We start from the raw sequence: 22,078 nt of genomic DNA, 5'->3' as shown, positions 1-22,078 counted from the left end.
TTTTGTCGAAAAAGTGTTGATTTCTGACACAGAAGCTGAGACCTTTCACATATTGAGTGGAAATTAGGTTAGATATATACTAACCCGCAAGCCAATGTCGTCTTTTTCCGAAGTTACAAAATGCACAAAACATGCCATGACGTCAACTAAAATGTCACATTACTTTCAGTTATTTCATTACATTTGAAGATGTGTCTGTTACTCCGTTAATGATGATGCAAAATTAATCAAAATGCATCTACACAAACAAGAGAATATGGGAATCTAAGAACTAAATTATGCATCGGACAGGGACATCCAAATTGCTATTACCTGCTTTCTAATGTAGTGCATTGGCATCTTTTCTTACAAATTGTGAAACTACCAAAAGGTATCCGCTCACATTGGAGAACTTTGTATTGGAATAGTTTGGTTCGCTGTGAAGAAAACATAACGAAAATATACTATCAGTACCCATGTGATCTGAGTTATAACGACCTAACGTAACGCACAGCGGAGTTATGCCCCTTATCATTATACGTGCATGACCTCTCTGTTGATGTTTGACATCACAGAAGAAAATCGATTTTTGACATTTACTGCAGGTCATTTTTTATTGTGTGTGTATGACGTTATGCATTAGCACACAAATCCATTTCATATACACTTATGTCACTCAGATATCAAGCTGTATTTTCTTTGCTTACACTTTCCGTAAAGATGACAACTTAAAAAAAATCGTAGCAGTAACATAATCCTGTCATAAATTTGAAGGAATCGGCTCCATTCAATATCCAAACACAAGATCAAATCATAATCATAGTCATAACAATATGTTTTTTAAAACTGAATTTTTTTTCAGATTCTGTAATAAAGTTATTAATTTTGAAGTGCAACTACATCTCTTTTGTCACATGACACTATGAAATTTAAAACCCTTTAACTGTGTATTCATGGTTTGCTCCTTATGATATGGCGGCTATTTGAAATAGAATTAGGGTCACCTCAGTGATAGTCAAGTCAAGAGTCATCATCCGAAAAAAACAATATGATCCTTATCCATGGGAGACATGAATCTGCCCTACACCTCTTCTCTCGTGGGACCAGACAAAGATAAAGGGGCTGCATGATTCCTTTAGCCAGGACATACATGTCTGTGAATTTTTGCGTCAATAGGACTCTAGGTAATAAATATTTGGGGTTGAATACATGACCATAGAGGTCAAAGGTTGTGTAACGTCTCATTTCATTTCAAAGTATTTTACTGATACAGTAAGGGTTTAATGCAATAGGACATGCACAGAAGCCATAAAAAATGTATAAAAAATGGGGATTTCTGTACTTTGCTTCCTGTATATTCTGAAAGAGCGTCTTCCATGTAGCCAGCGGCCAGTTCGCTTTACACAGCCACTAGGCAGCTTTCAATAATCTCCTCCCTCTACATGCTTTAACCTCCAAGATTTTCAGACAAACACCAAACTCATGCTAAATCAAATATCAACAGATCAAAAGCTTCCAGGTCCAACAACTTCTGTGAGGTTGTTGTAAGATCTTAGTTGTTTTCACAACAACCAAACTAATGTTGGAAATGGCCAGCTTCTTACAAATAACATGTTCAATGTAACAGTAACTTTTTGTTTCCTTCAGGAAATCATGGACAGACCATAATGAAATTATATTCAAAAACAAAAAACAAATATCACTGGCTGAGAGCTTGCCTGATTTCAACAAGTGATAAATATGGCTCAAGATAAGGGCTGTATCTGCGTAAGTATGGATTAAAAATATGGACAATACAGTAGGAAAATAAATCAGCAAGCGTAGCAGGTATGCACCACAGCAATGGTGTATGCTCTTAGAATCATTTGTGGACATATTTATCTGAAAAAGTATTGCTCTACTGTTTACAGAAGAGTAGCAATGGTGTGGTGCATATATGAAATGAAACACAAGATTATTCACATGCCATTAAATTCCATTTTGCACTAAATGTACTTTAAACTTTTTCCAGTACTCTTACATTGTAAAAATAAGGCATACATACTCCTCATGTTGAAAATTTATCTGGAGCCGTGGATACCGTATGAAATGTTTGGACTAACTCAAACACTTTAGCCATAGCTACAGCAGTAACAGTTTTGACAACTTAAAACCTGGACACCTACTTTATAAGCTGAACAATGGGCCGAAAGTAGTTGCAACGGTTGAATCTCTATACAATAGAACTTATACTCAGTGTTGTATTTACTTCAGCAAAGTTATACTTCAAACAAATAAAGTTACTGAAACCCCAAGTTGTTGTGCACTATTTAACTTCACCATATAATTTGAACTAACGGTTCTGTGGTTGGGGGAGTTGTTCTGCTACAATGCATGGAGAACAGTATTGTTATACATAACAAAGGTGCTGATGTGGTACTGTACTGTGAGTGAGAGGGTGTTTCTTGTTAAGGTGTTCCGTAGTTCCAGTGGGTTATGTCAAAAGCCTGGCTTAAGGCAGGAGAGATTACAGGAGCCAGAACATACATCACTGGCTGGTGACAGTGGGCCACAGTATGTACTGGGATGACACATGGCTAACACTCTGTGAGGAATGTAACATGCTACCACAGGATTGACATATAAGAAGCAATCAAGTACATTCATATCTAAATCTGTCTGCTCTATTGTGACATTCTTCAGCAGTATTGTATGCAGATTATTTCCTGCTACACTCAACACTGACCATCACACTTCCTCTCCATCATGTATGACCGATCAGTCACTTCATCCATCACTCTCGCATCAAATCAGGATATGGCGACACATGTCTGTAACATACGGTTGGGAAATAAAGCCATGTGTATGTATCTCTACATGTAGCTAGTATATGATGACATATGTCTGTGTCATACGGTTGGGAAATAAAGACATGTGTATGTATCTCTACATGTAGCTAGTATATGACGACATATGTCTGTAACATACGGTTGAGAAATAAAGCCATGTGTATGTATCTCTACATGCAGCTAGTATATGACGACACATGTCTGTAACATACGGTTGGGAAATAAAAACATGTGTATGTATCTCTACATGCAGCTAGTATATGACGACATATGTCTGTAACATACGGTTGGGAAATAAAGCCATGTGTATGTATCTCTACATGCAGCTAGTATATGACGACATATGTCTGTAACATACGGTTGGGAAATAAAGCCATGTGTATGTATCTCTACATGTAGCTGGAACATGATGACACAGTTGAGATTCACAATAGAGTATAAGAAAAGAAGGGGACAACATGGGTTCTAAGCTTTAAAAGAACATAACATAGTCTACTATTCACAAAATACTATTCTCCCTGATGATTATAAATAAAATTATTCTAGTAATATTGGCAAGACTTGAAAATATTCTGAAAATGTTATTGCATGTATGAAACTTGTCTCGATAAATGACTTAGGGTAGCAATAATGCCACAAAACCATATGCATCTAATGATGTTTTCCCACATCTCTCAAACAACAGAGTAGGAAAGCATAAGTCTGTAAGCACCACCCTCACCAAAGACTCAACTCTTCATCTGTATTAATAGCAGGAGGCTACATACTGAACTATGATCTATCACTACATTTCCCTGCCACAGTCCAACCACAGTACTAGGGATGGGTTGTAGCAAGAGACAAGAAGACTATGTTTCCTGCCTTCCCAGGATGGCTGACTGTAGGAAGGTGGCCTACACATGTTCCTGAAAGCTGTGGGAGATCCACACAAGTATTTCCACCTTGTCATGTCGGACTGAATGAAATGACAAGCCTACAGCTATAACTGGATACAGATGGGTGCTATCCTGGGAACTTTCACACGTAATCTTGTCTTTCAACAGGATCAATCACAGTTACCTCAGTGTTAGTAGACCATGGTACACTAAACCTGGACAAATTGACATTAGAGTCTTTAATCAAGTTTAATCATGATGACAAACTAGAGTTTATCAGTCACTGAGACGTCAACTATGATAGAACATTGAATTACTCATAACCTGTGTTTATCTCTTGAAAAGTGATACATTAATACATGCAATTGTTCTATGACAACACAGATGTCAAATAACACCAATCAACACAGATGTGTAACACAGGCTGTGTAGGCCTTATACACTGTAAGACAGGATAGTTCTGGATTGTAGGTCCTGAAACACAGGGTTGTTCTGGTGTGTAGGCCCTATATATTGTAACACAGGGTAGGCCTGGTGTGTACGTCCTATACGCTGTAACACAGGGTAGGTCTGGTGAGTAGGCCCTGTAACACAGGGTAGGTCTGGTGAGTAGGCCCTGTAACACAGGGTAGGTTTGATGAATAGGCGTTATACACTGCAACACAGGGTTGTTCTCGTGTGTAGGCCCTATACACTGTAACACAGGGTTGTTCTGGTGTGTAGGCCCTATACACTGTAACACAGGGTAAGTCGGGTGTGTAGATCCTATACACTGTAACACAGGGTAGGTCTAGTATGTAGGCCCTATATACTTTAACACAGGGTAGGCCTGGAGTGTAGGCTCTATACACTGTAACACTGGTGTAACAGGTCATGGGGAATAATAATCATTGATCTTTTGTTGTTGACCACTGGGGGCAATAGAAATGGAATGCCACACAAGGGCCAACACAGGGAGCCCCTGCAATCTGTCACAGGACAGTCCACCACCAGCAGCCAAGCAACAGCATCACCCTGGAACAATGTGCCTGATGTGACAATAGTCAGGAAGTCGGTCACTTGGGGTCAACCAGGCTGAGGCCAATTGCCACCAATATAGTGACACTTGTGCTGCTTGTGTATACCTATGTTGTCAGTAATAACAGGGGCTGTTGTAGTCACAAGAGTATTCACATAGTGAAAAGATCATGAATAAAATTCAGCAGATAAGCTACTATTTCTCCCAAGAAAACTGTTCCTTCCACACACTTGAAATATGTCATTCATTCAAATTTTCTTCCGAACTTTGAAAGCTTAGTTAAGAAAAACCCCAGAAAATGTTTTACACTTTCAAATGCATGTTTGAAGAGGACAAATAACCTACAGCTGATATAACTTGTCTTAAGTCTTATTTATGAAACCTTCATCTCATCAAAGTTTCGAATAATGTCATGAAAGCTTACTTTCATTTACTATAAGCATGTTTTCCACACAAATTCCTAAATCCCTCTACATTCTACAAAAGAAACACATGTCTTCAAAAGTAGCAGATAGAAACCATGGAGGACTACCTAATTCCAGTTCCTTATTCCTGTTGCATATGTTCCAGAGCAATCAAATGTCAAGGGGCAACTTCCTTGCCAGTTGTTCCCACAAAATACTCTTTCCACACACAATGTGTATCATCTGCAACAATATTATCAAAGTAGGAACGTCAACGCTTGGCGTACATGCATAGATAACAAAATATTGTGCATTGTCTCAGAGGCCAGGATGACACAGACTGAAGCATATTTCCTTCCATTCACACAATGGTATGGTGTAAGGGTGCTCTTTGTAGGATGCATGAAATCCCACCGCCTGCTGTTACAGAAAAACTGCAGAGAGTACCTGAGTAGTAGGTCACACTGACCCACAGCTAAATGACAACACTGAACTATCTCTGTGTTTAATCATAAGTAAAACATGAAAACACATCCCCCTGCAGATGAAGGATGACTCCATTCCTGCCAAGCCTACCTCTAACATAAATAATGCAATGTTCCAATACTGATTATTACTTTTACAGCAATCCCTCACCATAACATAGGCATGGATGGATGACCCCCATATTAACAGACAACCACACTGTACTTTACAAAGAGAAAAGGGCATGTAACTTCTAACTCAATAAGTTCATACAAATGGAAACAACCTAGGATGATCAAATCATATAGTTTGGGTACCTGAACACAATCCAGAATGATCAAATCAGACAGCCAACTGAATGCAGCCCAGGATGATCAAATCAAGACAGTTTAGGTACCAGAACACAACCCAGGATGTTTAAATCAGACAGTTTAGGTAACTGAACACAGTCCAGGATGATCAAATCAGACAGTAAAGGTACCTGAACACAACCCAAGACGATCAAATCAGACAGCTAAAGTAAAAGAACTAAGTGCAGGATGATCAAATCAGACAGTTTAGGTAAATTAACACAACTCAGGATGATTAAATCAGACAATTTAGATAACAGAACACAACCCTGGGTGATCACAGCAGACGGTTAAGGTAAATGAACACAATCCAGGATGAACAAATCAGACGGTCAAATTAAAACAACATAACCTTGGGTCATTGTTATTAAATGGTTTGTGCCAGCTTGTTCCATGCCAGAATGCAGAAGCTGTATGGTTTGAATCAGATATAGTTTTTGAAAGCGAATTCGTTCTATTTACCCCATACCTTAGCAGGCAATACATGTAATATTTCCAAATGTTTACATCTTATCTCTGATCATGAAATGGTAAGACTTAAAGAGCTGACTTTACTAGTTTAATGTAAACAAGCCACTTCATGTAATACTCCAAGCAGACATAGCCACACTTGGCTAACATTTGTCATGATGACAAATACAAAAATTAGATACTGTTTTGTAGGACCACTCACATGTATACCCACATTGGATAAATGTAACAACATCAGTGGGTCATATTACATACAGTTGATAAACACAGCTGAAGAATTCCAGCAGGGTGTATGACAAACATGAGTTCTCCCAGATGCAAGGTGAGCCCTACAGAGGTTACAACATCATAGGCCTGGAGAGAAAGGGGAGCACTGTCACACACAAACAATGGGTGAGCCTTGACCCCGACTTACAGACCCCAGATAATACACAAATGTCTTGCCCTAAGTACCTTCAGCCTGTAACATCAGTTGTGTCTTGTCCAGTTTTCACTGCAGTACTTATGGTAATCTTAGCAAAAGAATGAATGTTGAAAGGCATATTCAGCCATTTCCAGCCATTTGTTAAAGCTATGAAAGTGCGCGAGTTTAGTTTTGTATCACTTTTAGCAATGTTCCAGCAATATCACGGCAGAAGTTATGAGAGAGATGCTGTCTCATAGCATGTCATCTTGCCTGGTGCAACAATGATGGAATGCTTAGTCTCTGTAAATATCAAACTCTGCGAGAAACAAAGAGCGCCATTTCAATGTAAAATGAGCCAGTGTGAGAGGAGATTCAGCCAAAAATAGAGGACACCTCACAGAAATAACACGAAGCTGGAAAAGCTTTCAGTTTGCATGTAAAAGTGCAAAGATACAACAAAAAACATCACCCTGAAATATGTCTGATCTTACATCATTTTTACATCCTATTCTGAACATGTTGCACAAAAATACACCATCTATATGTATATTATGAAAGTGAGAGGCCATATCATGCTTGGATATGACAAGAACATTTTATGCACATATTTTAGCATCATGTCCGAGTGTGAAGTTCAAAGTGATGAAAGCCAGGATGTCATTTGAGTAACATTACAAGATTGCATAATAAAGATGGAAATAGCAAGTTAGAATGTTCATTTGACAACTTTAATAAGTAATGTTGTTGAGTTTATTCTTCAGTTTATTTGATTTGTTTGATTATCTCATATAAACATTGTTAATCTGCTCACTGAGAACTCTGATGTGGACCTGTTGCCTGTCCGGAAGCTTCCGTGAAAGGCATTATTGGAAGGAACTGACAGGGAGGAAATGTACTGAGAATCGATCTCATAAGTTAAGCAAGTGATCTTACACTTAGTACAGACGTGAAAACCCTGCCCATATGGTGAAACCTATAGCGAGCACCGTAAGGGCAAAACCAAATCACAACAGAAATACAACTCGTACGAGAATCAAAAGTAGTGTGATATGTCAATGGTGGATATATCAATTGTATACAATTGAACACAGCATCATCTGTCCAGATAACCAAGACTCACTTGGCCAGGGTGGCAGGACACTGTCCACTGGTGAGAATGGATTGGCCAAAAAGTGATCAATCACAGGAATGTGTATCAAGCTGATAGTGCCTTATAAAAGTTCTAGGCCAGTTCCAAATAGTGGCTGAGCATATCAATTGCCAATGGACTGGACACCAACAGACAAACACCCATTACCCCTCCCCACCCAACCCCGAGAGGGATGCGTTGGTCTGAAGTGTTAGAGCTGGCCTCAGGAGTTCCAAAGGGACACCTACGGAGAGATTCCAGGTCCACCACTAAAGGTGAGGAGAAAACCATCGCCAAAGCTTGCTGCGTGGGGCACATCTCAACCGCACCCACCACATCACCATCTCCTGTACTCTGTTGACCCGTTAGGGCAACAAAGAAACAAGACTCTGTGATCCTCGACCCTGGAAAAGCCAAGTCCTGGATGGGTACCAGGTCCGATATTGATGATCCACCCCAGTTGAACTAGAATGTTTATCACCGTGTGGGCAGAATCTAGACTGGCTGGCTGTGATTTAATTCAAACTTATAAGTAAAACTGATAATATTAATGAAAATGATTTGTACGTTTTATGAGATGTAGAGGCACACATATTTGAATGAATTGTCTTGTTCACTGCATAGGTTTGTGTCGTTTCTTTAGACAAAACAATAATGGACATTAATTGACCAGGTGCGAGTTTGTCAAAACGTTTTATGATTCATTATCATTGTTTTAGATAATAAAGTCAATTCAAATTCGATTAAAACACATTTGATGGCAGAATATCTAACTAAAACATTTATATGAAAACCAGATCATGTCTTAATTTGGACAAACCTTATGTCCATATTCTAATAGTTCCGTACTAAGAAAGCGATCTCTTTGTACCTTTCATTGCATACACATGAAGTGAAATAATTACATAATAAGAAGAAACGTCTATATCCTAAATGAATATCCAATGACTATTCAGATGTTGTGATATTTTCATTTTCGCTAAATTGATGCCAGACAGGTGCATGTGTTGCTCACAATAAGATACGTAGTAAAACCGTCTAATTGTTGTGTATTCAGGCCACTATTTCAGTCGTAAAGCCATTCTTTTTACGTTCTGTCTAAAAAGTGTTGAATTCTGACACAGAAGCCAAGACCTTTTACAAACTGAGTGGAAATTAGGTTAGATTTATACTAATCAACAAACCAGTGTCATCTTTTTCCGATGTCAGAAAACGCACAAAACATGGCATGACGTCAACTAAAATGTTGCATTATTTTCAGGTATTTCATTAAAAATGTCGTTCAGATATCACACTTTCCGTAATGACAAATTAAAAAAATTGTTGCAGAGTCCTTTTATTGGCGCACGACAAAAAACGGACACATTTACTGTTTTTCAATGCACACAAAAGTTTTGGACAACATTTAGCAGTGTCTGTTTCTCAAACCCCTGAGGTAGTCAAAGTTATATTTATACCAAAGGATAGGAAATTAAATACTCTATGTTTTTGTGTAATTTCATAGCCATACGCAGATGCAGGACCACGCAAGCGCTATTCTCGCACAACATTCACTTTTCAAACCTTACGAAAATGTGCACCTGAAAAAAAAACCTCGGCATCCAGGGGGTTAACCCCAGTCCTAACGTATATCTTCTGAGGGTGCTGTAAATATGAAATGCTGTAATTGTGATGAGTGTTTAATATCCCCAAGGCTTGTCATCGGTTGTAGTAGTACAATTATCTGACCTTAAATGAGAAGGGTAATATTTAAAAGTACTCACCATTTCATATTTACTGAGCAACTTCATTGCATACACCTTCTTAGCCCTTTTATGTCGTACCTGTGGAGAAAAATTGAAACTGATCACAATAGTATCTCTTTTGTCTAGCAATGTATCATTAAAGGTAAAAAATATACTCCCAAACAAAGGTACTGGGATACATGATACATATAGATCTGGGCCCGCTTGCACAGAGCAATCTTAGTTACAATCAATCTTTGGCCCCTACAATCAACTTTACTATCACCGTACAACTGCTCTAATCCACTTGCACAAACACGATCTTAAGATAGCATGGATTTAAGATCACAGTCTTAACTAAGATCAAACTCTTCAACGTTGGAGGTAGAAATTTCTTAAACTCGACTCGTGTCTACAGTTGTCCTCAAGTGCGCATAACATGCAGCGCAAATAAAACGTGGAAATGGTTACTGCACGCAAATGACATCCCTTCATTAATCACACCTTGCAGATTCATCAAAGCAAAACAAAAAAAACAAAAAAACAAAAACAAAAAAACCCCCAAAACCCCAACCCACAAATCTTTGAAGGAAATGATAACCTTGAAGAAGGAAGCGATAACGTGGAAGGTAACATGTATAATCACTCGTACCTCAGGGGTTATTCTCTAATTTTTCTACATTCTAATTTTTTAGACTGGGTCTTGAGTAATTGTGACCTAATGATCATGAAATTAAAAGATAACACATAAATAAAATTTCCTTATGATGTAACACCTAAATGTACCATGATTTGTCAGTGGCTGTCAGTTGGACATAGTTTGGCATCTCGTAATATATCCCACAAGCATCAGATTTGTAAAGATATGAAAATGTGGCATGACTGTGGGAGTGTTGTGGAAAATTCATGACAGGGAAATATGAAAACGTTATTATTTCGGGTGTGTTGTATGTGTTGTTGAATGCTCATCCATAGTATATTAATTACTTTATGCTATTTAGTTGATATTTATTTTTTCGTTTTGTTAAAAAACGTTTTATGCAAATTTCACATACCCCAGCAAGTGTATTTTTCCCGTTTGAAGAATACTTGTATTATATATAAAATGCATAGATTACAACTCTTGTCTCTAGTCAGATTCAATTTTTACAAGTAGAAAAAAACATAATTTTGCACGTTATCCAACTGTAGATCATTTCAATGATAAACTAACACAAAATCATTGACCGAAAAGAAACATGTGGAGATCTGTTCTGTCACAACAGAACATGCATTGTATTTGGGGCATGGAAGATTTTACGGCAACGGCATAATATGCAAAGGGAAACCACTCCCATCTTGCGTAAAAACTAAGATTAACTGCCCTTGAGTTATTGAAAAGGTCATGGCCACTGCTAATCGCATGCAGACACCAACTGTAAGTTTTGATTGTAACTTACAATGATCTTAACCTACAATCTCTTTGTGCAAGTGGATGGCGACTGTAGCTGAAGCCTAAGATCGCGATCTTAAGGATTTACAATAATTGTAGCTCTAAGATCGTTTTGTGCAAGTGGGCCCTGTATTGTTAAACCTGACCAAACAAAAAGTCTTAAAAGACATTCTAACATTCTAAGGAAGGCACAACAGTACTTTATGAGATAATACTGTGCACTTTTTCATGACATCACAACGTGCTGGCATCACTGCACCATTCTAGTGAGCATAATTTAGAGACCATATCTAACCCGAACATAAACTATCACCAAACTGTTTATCATTTGTTTTTCTGTTAATGTTCATCTTAACATGGGAGTGCAAACACATAAAAAGAACAAAGTATCAGTTAGCCCTGTGCAAGGATTCTTCATTTAGGTCGTAACACTGTTGTTTGTTTTCTGCCTTAGGTCAACCAAAATAGTCCTTAGAATGTATTAACTTTGGCATCTTAGAAAAGAAATACAGTTCGCTATATCAGTTATAATAGGTCAGGGAAAAAGTGCTTTATTACACTATACATGGTCGTTGAGCAACCTGTAGTTCTTAATTTGTGCAGAGATCTGGCATTAACACAAAGATATGTTCTTTGTTTCTCTGGCTTGTGTTATGTTATTTATTAATGTTAGATATATTTCATGGTCTTCCAATACACTGACCTGCAATCATGCCAGTAAAAATATGTATTAGGAGACAGAATAAGTAAGAGCACACAAAATACAATGGTGTCTACTTACCAACTGTACTTCACCAAAGGCACCACGACCTATAACTTTGATCACATCAAAATCGTCTGCTTTCATACGAAGTTTCTTTAATAAGTCTACCGTTTTTCCATCTGAAAAACAAACAAATACAAATTATTAATTCCACGTAGGAGATTCAAACAACTGGCACCAGCCTGAGTTCACTGCAGTCTTCACCAACAGATTGCCATCGGCCATGCTGTCTCGTCATGTCAAAGTGGTTATTCTATCACCTAGAATCTGAACAGTGGTTTCCCCAAGAGGGATAGGTGTCAATGTTGGAAGACCCAGAAAGGATATAGAATCTGCTCAGCTGCTGTGTACAACACCCATGGAAGCTTTGTGATTTTAGCTTGTGTCATACAGAGACAAGAAACACAAAGTAAATAATGAAATATCTTTGACATGTTTTTTTAAACTCATGCATATTGACCAAGCTGGCTATGTCTCAACCACAAATGGTGAATTTTACTGGATTACTGTTCACAATTCAAAATACCAAATACAAACTGTCGATACAATTTCCTACAAAATGGAAAGTTATTCTGGACAGGTCATGTGATCTATAACTTCTGAATATTGATTGGTCACTTGATAACATCTCTTTTACGATTTACATTAGGTGAAAATAAACAGAGGGCCACTGCATGAAGTTGACTGATATCACTGTATGTTCAGTTCTCTATCTCAGGATGGGAATGTTCCATATGGCTACGCAGACTACCATCTGGTGCCAGGCTATGTGCCCAAACAAACATGAGTGTCTCTTTAAATGCAAGAACTCTAAAAGGCTATTTCTGTAGCAACATGGGGACTTGGAGTTCTGTTATTTAGTTCTTAATTTCCCCCTTCTAAAGTGGTGGCTGAGAGCTGAGTAGCTCAAGTAATTGTGTAGACAAGGGTGCATTCCAGAAGCATGTGCATGATTTGTCTGTAGTGAGTGTTGCTATGAAATGAAATGAGGTGTACTCACATCGGAGAAGGAAATGTTCCACATTCTTATTCCGCCTGATGGCTGTATGATCTAGATCGGCAACCAGAGCTGTTATACTGTCCTGAAATAGGAAGGGAAAGTATGATCATACAGGACTCCCCACTGTGGAGTTTATGCTAGATGGAAGAGAAACTTGCTCTCTATAATGAATCAGTGTACAGTGCCCAGGAGGTGGCCACCACTGTCCAGTCTTATGAGGTCAGGACTGGTGGGTCACCTGGATCAGCCATGCTGAGCTAGATGGAATCATACTGGGCCCTGTGTGTTGATTGCTGAGGGTATGATGACACACTAAAACAGCAAAGTCATACTCAGGCCTACCAAACAAAACTTTCCCACTTTGCCAAAGAGACTGTATTAACTATGGAAATTGGAACATAAACACAATACCTCATTTTTGGAACAATACTGAATCGCTAAAACTGGATGAAAAAATTAAAAGCCTGCAAATTTGATGTTGTGCATGCACACATGGAAGAGAAAGTTTTGACTGCATGTTACCATTTTCCAGTTTGAGTTGCATTTCCTTTTTCGAGTATATATGTGTTTTGTTATTTGACATTTATCATCATCATACTTATGTGCACACTTGTTTAGTTTATTTTCCAATTGTATGAAATGACAACAGTAATTATTTCGACATATTCAATACATTTTCTACAAGAGGCAATTCTGAAATTTGCTCTGAAATTTGAAAGAAGAGTTGATCATAATGAGCATGTGCAGTAGAGGTCAAAGTTCACTGACATAAAAATGTTGCAGTTTCATTGCTGTTTTCACTGTTTCAGTAGTGAGATAATATGTTTACGTAGTTATGTCCATGATATGTGGACTTTTCTGCATTTTTCTGCAGTGGGAAAGCTTTCTATGGTAGGCCTGATATTGGAACCAATCATCCCTCACTACCTACACTGAAGCTATCTCCACTGTGCCATGTCTTTCAGAGAGCAATTCCCTCTCTTAACGCAGTATCCCTTCCTTTAAAATCATTTAAAGGAGAATACGAGAGATTTTCAATAATTTTCTGAGTGAAACATAAAGTCATCAGAAACATGTACCCAAAGTTTCATTTACAAATTATGCATATTTACGTCTTAATCGCAAAAACATTTTCTGTTATCTCAGTTTCGGCCGTTGTGCATATTCCGCTGGAAGTCACGTGACCTTTCCGCCCAGGACGTCAAATGTGACTAGCATCTAAAGACCAAGTGCTCCAGTAACACAAGTCGTGTTGTCTCTGACGTTTTAGCAAATGGTACGATGATTTATTCTGTTACCAGGGGATGCATGGAATCATCGAACAATGAAAAGAGCCACCATTTCACCCATTTTCAAAGTATAAAGACAGATTTAGGCAAGTTCATTCCGTGTCAGGAGCGCTTACTTTCAAGGCCAGTTAACATGGGAATGCACTCACCACAGTCACACCTAAGACTATATTAAAGTACAATGGAAACATCTCTGTGTGTGTGAACTGTAATACCATCATCTATGTAATTCATCTGTTAAAACAGTGTGACTGTTTTTGTATGGGTTGGTGAATGGGGTGAGATTGACGGGCAAGCGTGCGTGCGTGCGTACGTGCAATACGATTATTTTGGTATTTTATTTGTTTAAGCAGTTTCACTGTTGAAGGTATGGAGGAGTGTCATGCAATAAGGTTTCAGATGCGTAACTGCGCGTGTTTGACGGTTGTTCGTGCCACTGTCTGATGGTTGTTATACAATGTGTGTTGACTGCAGGTGTGCCATTTTAATATCATCGTGGTTTTTATCCTTGTGTTATTGTGTCTCATATGCCTAAAGAGACCGTACTCTTTATCAGAGTCTGACACAGTGTAATAAACAATTTCCTCTTTATCTGAATGAGAATCAATCAACTTTACCAATCAAACATAAAACGCACTTATTGCTTCGAATGTTATCATAAACAAACACCTCATAAGCCATGAATTTTACAAGATGATTTGGTACAACAAGACAAATTCCGATGAACGTAAGAATAAAATGGTACCTATTGCATGGATTGTAAGATGTGAAACAATGTCAACAGCGTAAAAAGCTAGACAGCAATTAGTGCTTCATGAATAAAGGAGATGCTAGGTATTATGGATGCACTGAAAATGTACAAAGTACATACTTAAAATCATTTCGAAATGTTTGCAAGTGTGCATCAAATAGTGCCATATTGGGTGGGTGTGGTAGATACGCACGTTTCTACTTAAAGGTGTGTTATAAAGTTTTGGTTAAAAGTATTAAGAATGGAATGACACCGCCTTCCTCACCAGTGTTGTCTATTCCTATAAAAAAAACCTTGATGAACATGGTAAGCATACGTACGTTTCATATGTCTGTCACTTATTTTCACAACTGGTCTTTCATATGTTTGCATAAAACAATGTGCAGGAAAAACGCAAATGTTTAACAGCACTTTTGCACAAAGAATCTGTGATATATATTCCCACATTTGGCATGTGTCTCTTAGTACACCCACAACTTTAAGGAATTACACGACTTTGTTATCATTATCACAACCTTACACAACTAAGTGATAACACCTTGATCATGACATTCCGTAAATTACTTATTGCATTGCATTAGTTTAAAGTTAACTTAATGAAAAAACAACAACATTGTACTAATGAAAGCATTTCTGTATGTACTACATATGTATGTTATAATCTAGGAGTTCTTGAAGATGAGTACCATGTATTATTAAATCTGTTTGTATGTGAAAGGTATGCGCATCTAGGAACAAAATAATTATAAAAGTCTGTCTGGCCTCAGTACAAAAAATAAATACCCCAACCATAACTTCTGTCGCAATTTTCATGAAACATGTGTTTTCCTTTTCATGAAGATGTACATATGTTCTTCCTGTCACATGTTAAGTCATCACAACCAACTGTACTTTGGGTCACATGGCCAAACTACCGAAGAAATCAATTGAATTGAATGGAATCAAATTGGTGCCTCCAGTTCGATTGATTCTTCTACATCTTCACTGGAAGTTTCTCCTGCACGATGTAAAATCGGTTAGTATTGATATGGTCAAACTAACAGGTAAAACATGACGTCGGGTGCATATGTTATAGTTTTACAATCCATGGTCACTGTCAAGTTGTCAAATGTAACAAAAGAGGAAGCCACATTTGACGTACTGTCACGTGATACCGCCTCTGCTCATTAACTGTCATGTGTTTCCGTAACAAGCGGAAATCAGAGGTCGTTTTTTCACGTTTTTATTGCGATTTTACGAACTTTTTGAGAAATTTTGATATGAATGCGTTTTTCCATATATAAAAAAATAGCTTTACGTTAGTATTCTCCTTCAATGTGGACAGGAATATGAGGCATTTCCCATGAACATATTGAACTAATTATACCTGAACTCCTGACTGCTGAACCCAAGATATTTCTCCTTTCAGCCTGTAAGACTGGATATGTCACCAATTGTCACTGTCACAAATGCTCATCTTGCTCAATGTGCTTGTAATTGCAGGCAAGGAACAACATTTTCCATCATACCCAAAACAGAAATATGGCAGCAGTGTAAACAAAAGCCATGTCATTTCATCTGTGTAAATATTTGACTGAAGAGCCAATGTGTGCCCAAATGTATTTGGCCATTTTCCTGTAAGAACATAATGACGTAGCTACCTCCTCTACAGAGCAGTCAGCATGCTTCTAGCTAGCAACTTAGAATGGAATACTAGTAAATCACTGGCCAAATAGTTGGAGGAACATCAATGCAGTAGCCAAGGCCAGCAGTCAGTCAGTTCCTACACAATAAACACACAATAAATGTGATAAAGTCACATATTTTCCTGGTACACGCTGTAGTTCAATCATATAACTTCCTGATTCATCAGTTTCACTTTTCAAAGATTACCTGGCAATAATAATGTAAATATGTTACAGTCTGAGATATTAAAATGAAATCATTAAGTGCTTAAGTGAATTTCCCAACAATGTCCTGGCAGGGAACACCAGAAATGGTCTTCACACTTTGTACCTATGTGGGGAATCAAACATGGGTCATCAATGTGACAAGCAAAACACTTTAACTACCTGACTCTACACCAAATAAAATCTGATATGGTAGACTGAGTTATTTTACTTGTTTTACACATGACATTTGAGTCCAGTCCACAACACGCAATGTGAAACATCAAATAGACTGTTGTGGACTGAAAACGATTAATTCTCTATCTGCAGCATTTTACCATGCCCATGAACCAATGAAAATATGGAAAACTTACACAAAAAAATTATTTTGATTTTTTTAACAAACTAAACATCATGAACATAACAAATTAGCCGGTGCTATCAGCCTTCTAGTTTAAGAGAAATACAATTACAGCTCAAACTATCAAACATCTGACCATAAACCACTGTTCAAAATCTTGTTTAATACTCTGTATATATCACTGCTGAGAACCCGTAAACATCTGGGTTAGACCTGATCTTCAGTAACTCATGCTGGACGTAAGGAACATCTAACTACATCGGGTATCAGGTTTGCTGACTTGGTGGAAATGTTATCAGTTCCTAATTGTGCATATCGATGCATATATCCCAGTTGCGTAGGCCAATGCTCATGCTGTTGATCACTGGAATGTCTGGTCCAGGATCGATTATTACAGACCACCGCCATATAGCTATTATACTGCTGAGTGCGGTGTAAAACTGAAGTCACTCACTCTCTGATGAGATTCTTAATATGCACGAAAGACTTCCTTCAGACAAATCTTATCCCTACTCTGTGACACACTTAATAATAATACTCTACTATCCTACATACTGACCCTCTGATACAAAATTAAATAACCCAGGTAGTTTGTCTTTAAGTAAGTAATGCAAATTACACTGGCATATTCCACCATAATTAGAATGGTCGAAGTCAGCTCGTGCAGGCCATAAAGCTAATGATCAGACTGGGTACAGTGGCTTGATATCTACTCCACTCCATTGTAGGTAATACAGGCAACTCCAGCCTTCAAGCCATGTGTTTCATATCACAATTAATTAAGCAGAATATTATTACATTAAATTGTGAGTAGAACAAATTGGGATACAAATTACTGTTTAAAGTAACATTTTCCAGATTTCTGTCTTCCAGGTGCGAATGAGGTAGAATGATGATATGCCTAGATAGTATTCTACATGCCTTACATTTCGTCAGTGAATACATTCATTAGGATTAACTGGCTGAAAGTTCAAAGACTCCTGAATCTGTAACTTAGCTATGACTCATTTACCATACTTCCCTTCAACTTTAACATGTAGCAGCTATTTGCAGTGTGTTACTGCACATCAGTCTACCTACTTCACTTTGTACATTATACTTATGAAACTAAGGTAAATAAAGGCCACTTCCATGTCCACTAGCAGCAACATGCAGAAAGATAACTGACTTGTCAACCATGTCAAGTGTGAACAACAGTTTGCTTGGTTCCCCCATCTTAGAACTTACTGAGGAAGGATGTCTATGTGTTGCCAGCAAACAAGGAATGAAATAGAGACAGACATCGTACATTTTACACCAATCAACCAACTTAAGTGTCATAACAACATATTGTAAACTGGCATCTGTTCAGCGGAATAATCAAGGCAAGGCTGGACCAGATCGGCTGACAGGCTTATTTGTTGAACACGAAGGTCACCCGATTAGAAAATTATCTGCCCCACTCTACCTCTCATCAAACAAACAAAAACTTGACATAAAAAGTCACATTTCTTTTCGTTCTTAGCCTGTCACTGATTCCCTACCCTTAGCTAGTTCAGAATCTTCAATGGAGTCTAATTATCCAACATTTATCATCACCTACACACTGTCACCTATGGACTGACCATGCACTGTCTGCATTATTGTACTTGGTAGACCTTCACAATCCCATTCACCTGTATCCACACAAACACTCCTCACTATATTACAGTGATACTTAAAGTCACTGCTCAGTTTAGCTGTTATTATGACGATGTGCACTTCCGAACTACAAACTTGACCTGAATACAGCTGAAACAAGGGACCCTGTGTCTACCTGACTTCATTGTTTCGACCATAATATCTTTAAAGTCATTCTGGGTTTGACAAAGGAGGACTCCATACCCTACTTAGCCTTCAAAATGTAGGTCATTCACAATACAAGACCAAGCTTCATCCCTACTGCAATAAGTAATGACTTGTGCACCTACTGTCTCAAGCCTTTAGCAAGGAACACTGACTACTAAATTGTCTCTCCCACTGACTCTCTAACCTATTGCTAAGAAACTTGACAAGATCAAGCTTCATCCCTACTGCAATAAGTAATGACTTGTGCACCTACCGTCTCAAGCCTTTAGCAAGGAACACTGACTATTAAATTGTCTCTCCCACTGACTCTCTAACCTATTGCTAAGAAACTTGACAAGATCAAGCTTCATCCCTACTGCAATAAGTAATGACTTGTGCACCTACCGTCTCAAACCTTTAGCAAGGAACACTGACTATTAAATTGTCTCTCCCACTGACTCTCTAACCTATTGCTAAGAAACTTGACAAGATCAAGCTTCATCCCTACTGCAATAAGTAATGACTTGTGCACCTACCGTCTCAAGCCTTTAGCAAGGAACACTGACTATTAAATTGTCTCTCCCACTGACTCTCTAACCTATTGCTAAGAAACTTGACTATCCTCAGTTTTAGTCTCTTTACCTTTCATACCGATTGCCAAATATGTTAATAACACAGCTAATAGTAAATTGATATTTCAGATTCCCACAAGGGATCAACACATACAGCTGCCAGCATGTAATAAACTAAACAAGGACTGGTAAATTCATTGATTATTTGACATATACAGTGTTTCCATTCACCGGTAATTACCGTTTTTTTACCAATAAAATATGCCCCATACGGTTAATTTCAAACGCTGTCGGTTCAGTATACCGGTAAAACTCATATTCAGTTAGTTGGGTATAATACTATAAAAACATGCTGAGCAATAAAATCATCTGACTTTGGGGTCTCGTTTGTTGTCTTTTCAGCACGTATAAAATTAATGGAAATCCGTGATCTATATATAGAAATGACCAAAGCAACCTTGACATGCCGATGTTCTATGATTCTGATTGGCTGAGAAACTGACTGGCAACAACTTGTTACCTCTGTCTGGAGGAAAGATTCGAGGGGTTACAACTGGCTTTCAAAGCACATGTCAAAATGGCAACTCATAAGCATACAACACTGTCATCTTTTTTTGGTAGGGGTCTAGTATTGATAATCGATCAATATTAAGTTTCAATTATCAATCTCTTTCATTTATACCGATCACCAGCCCTAAACATAGTAATTTAAGATTGAGACTGTCCATTGATGGAAATATGAACTGCAATGTAAATGTTTTCTTAACCCATTAGACCTAAACACACTGAAAAGAAGAAGAGTGAGTAGGTTAAAATATTACATCCCTTAAGGAACATTTCAGCCATATCATGAGGACAGAGATTTACACATATATATAGACAATACTTACAAGTTGTCTTAAAGTCTGTTTTCAAAAAATCATGAAATAACGTGATTATAATTTATATGACAGATTGGTAAAAACTAGCACAAGGATAACTAAAATAATAAACCATGACTAAATTATACAGGATAAAAGGGTCCAGAGATCACCAACAGAGGAAAAGAGAGATGCTTGTAGAACTGATGTTATTGGGTACTGCATAAACATACTGAAATCGTCCGAAACCTATGTCTACAACTGTCAAGACGGTCAGGCAAATTTGCAGAGGATATGAATAAATAAAATTCAAAGGCTCATCAATAATACTAACTAAAGATATCCATATTTGTTTTTGTGGTATAATCAGCTTTACCGTTCATAACTGCTCTTCATAACATCATTAGCAATGACTAATCAATAAATCTGTCTTCTGTGAACTATTTCTATTAATGTCAAGTAACCAGTATTTATCATTACGATCATCGTTTACTGACATGTTCATCACTATGACACATCCTGATATATAGTCTGGTTCATAATTATTGAGAATTTTTCTTCTTACTTTGAGCTATCCTAACACCTCAACTGATTCACTGATACTTAAAACTAAGTAATGGTATAAGGGAGGTAACTCATCTTGGCCTACTGAGTATAGTACAATTAGAGTTACCTCCCCTGAATTTGTAGCAGATGTCATTTTCCTCAGCACTGTCAACAATGTCTGCTGAAGATAAAAGAAGGTTGGTTTTTGAGTTGTGTAATCAAGGAATTGATGATGTAAATACATTGGCAGAGAGAACAGGAACTCCTCTTTCTACTGTGTATAGGATTTGGAAGAATTTTAAAGAGGGAAAGGATTTTGGGCACCAGAAAGGAGCAGGGAGACCCAGAAAATTGGACTTCTCAGATCGCGTCCGGCTGGGAATTTTAGCGTCTAAAAAGCAAAGGGCAAGCATATCCAACATCAGGTATGAAATGATAGAAAGGGGATCAACAGTTGTATCAAAATCTACAGTTAAAAGAAATTTGATTGATCTTGGATGGGAGAAAAAGACTGGAATTCCTTCTCCTCTCATGAAACAAGAACATAAAGACAGGCGTGTTGAGTGGTGTTTGGCACATGAATACTTTGACTGGGAAAATGTGATTTTTACTGATGAAAGCTCAATATGGGTATATCCCAATAATGTGAAAATATGGACAAAGTCTGCGTCAGCACCGTTGTATCGACTACCTAAATACAGCCCAAAGTTTCATGTATGGGGAGGGATATCCTTATTAGGAACGACCCCGCTGTGTGTGTTTGAGGGAAATCTGACAAGTCAACGCTACACTAACATATTAGATAATTTTCTCCTTCCAAGTGCACATGTGTTTTATGGAAATGACTGGATTTTGCAGCAAGATAATGTTCCTAAACACACCGCAAAACATGCCAAGCAGTGGTTTCAGGAGAAAAATGTGACTGCATTACCATTTCCTGCATATAGTCCTGACTTAAATCCCATAGAGAACATTTGGGGGATGATGAAGGAATGTGTGAATCAAAAGGGGTTGACAAAAATTGAAGACATGAAGAGAGAAGTGGTCCGATACTGGGACAGCATAACTCACGAGACACTAACCTCTCTGATAGGAAGTATGCCTATCCGTCTTAGACTGTGCCGTGAAGCTCAAGGAGACTTGATAAAATATTAAATTGTTACCTACACAACATGAAAAGG

General features: G+C 37.9%; 1 protein-coding gene across 1 annotated transcript in view; it reads right to left on the bottom strand.

Annotated features, from left to right (window-relative positions):
• Positions 1 to 22,078, bottom strand: part of LOC137291419 (rho-associated protein kinase 2-like) — a 49,683-nt gene that overhangs the window by 23,404 nt on the left and 4,201 nt on the right. The window contains exons 2-4 of the mRNA XM_067822753.1: positions 12,845 to 12,926; positions 11,863 to 11,963; positions 9,689 to 9,748 (exon numbers count right to left, since the gene is read on the bottom strand). Of these exons, the coding sequence (XP_067678854.1) occupies positions 9,689 to 9,748; positions 11,863 to 11,963; positions 12,845 to 12,926 (243 nt within the window). The remainder of the gene's footprint in view (positions 1 to 9,688; positions 9,749 to 11,862; positions 11,964 to 12,844; positions 12,927 to 22,078) is intronic.

The sequence above is a fragment of the Haliotis asinina genome, chromosome 7 (genome assembly GCF_037392515.1).
Source record: "Haliotis asinina isolate JCU_RB_2024 chromosome 7, JCU_Hal_asi_v2, whole genome shotgun sequence".
In the NCBI taxonomy this organism is placed as follows: Eukaryota; Metazoa; Mollusca; class Gastropoda; order Lepetellida; family Haliotidae; genus Haliotis; species Haliotis asinina.
Note: the sequence above shows the minus strand (reverse complement) of the source record. Positions and strands in the feature narration are given on the sequence as shown.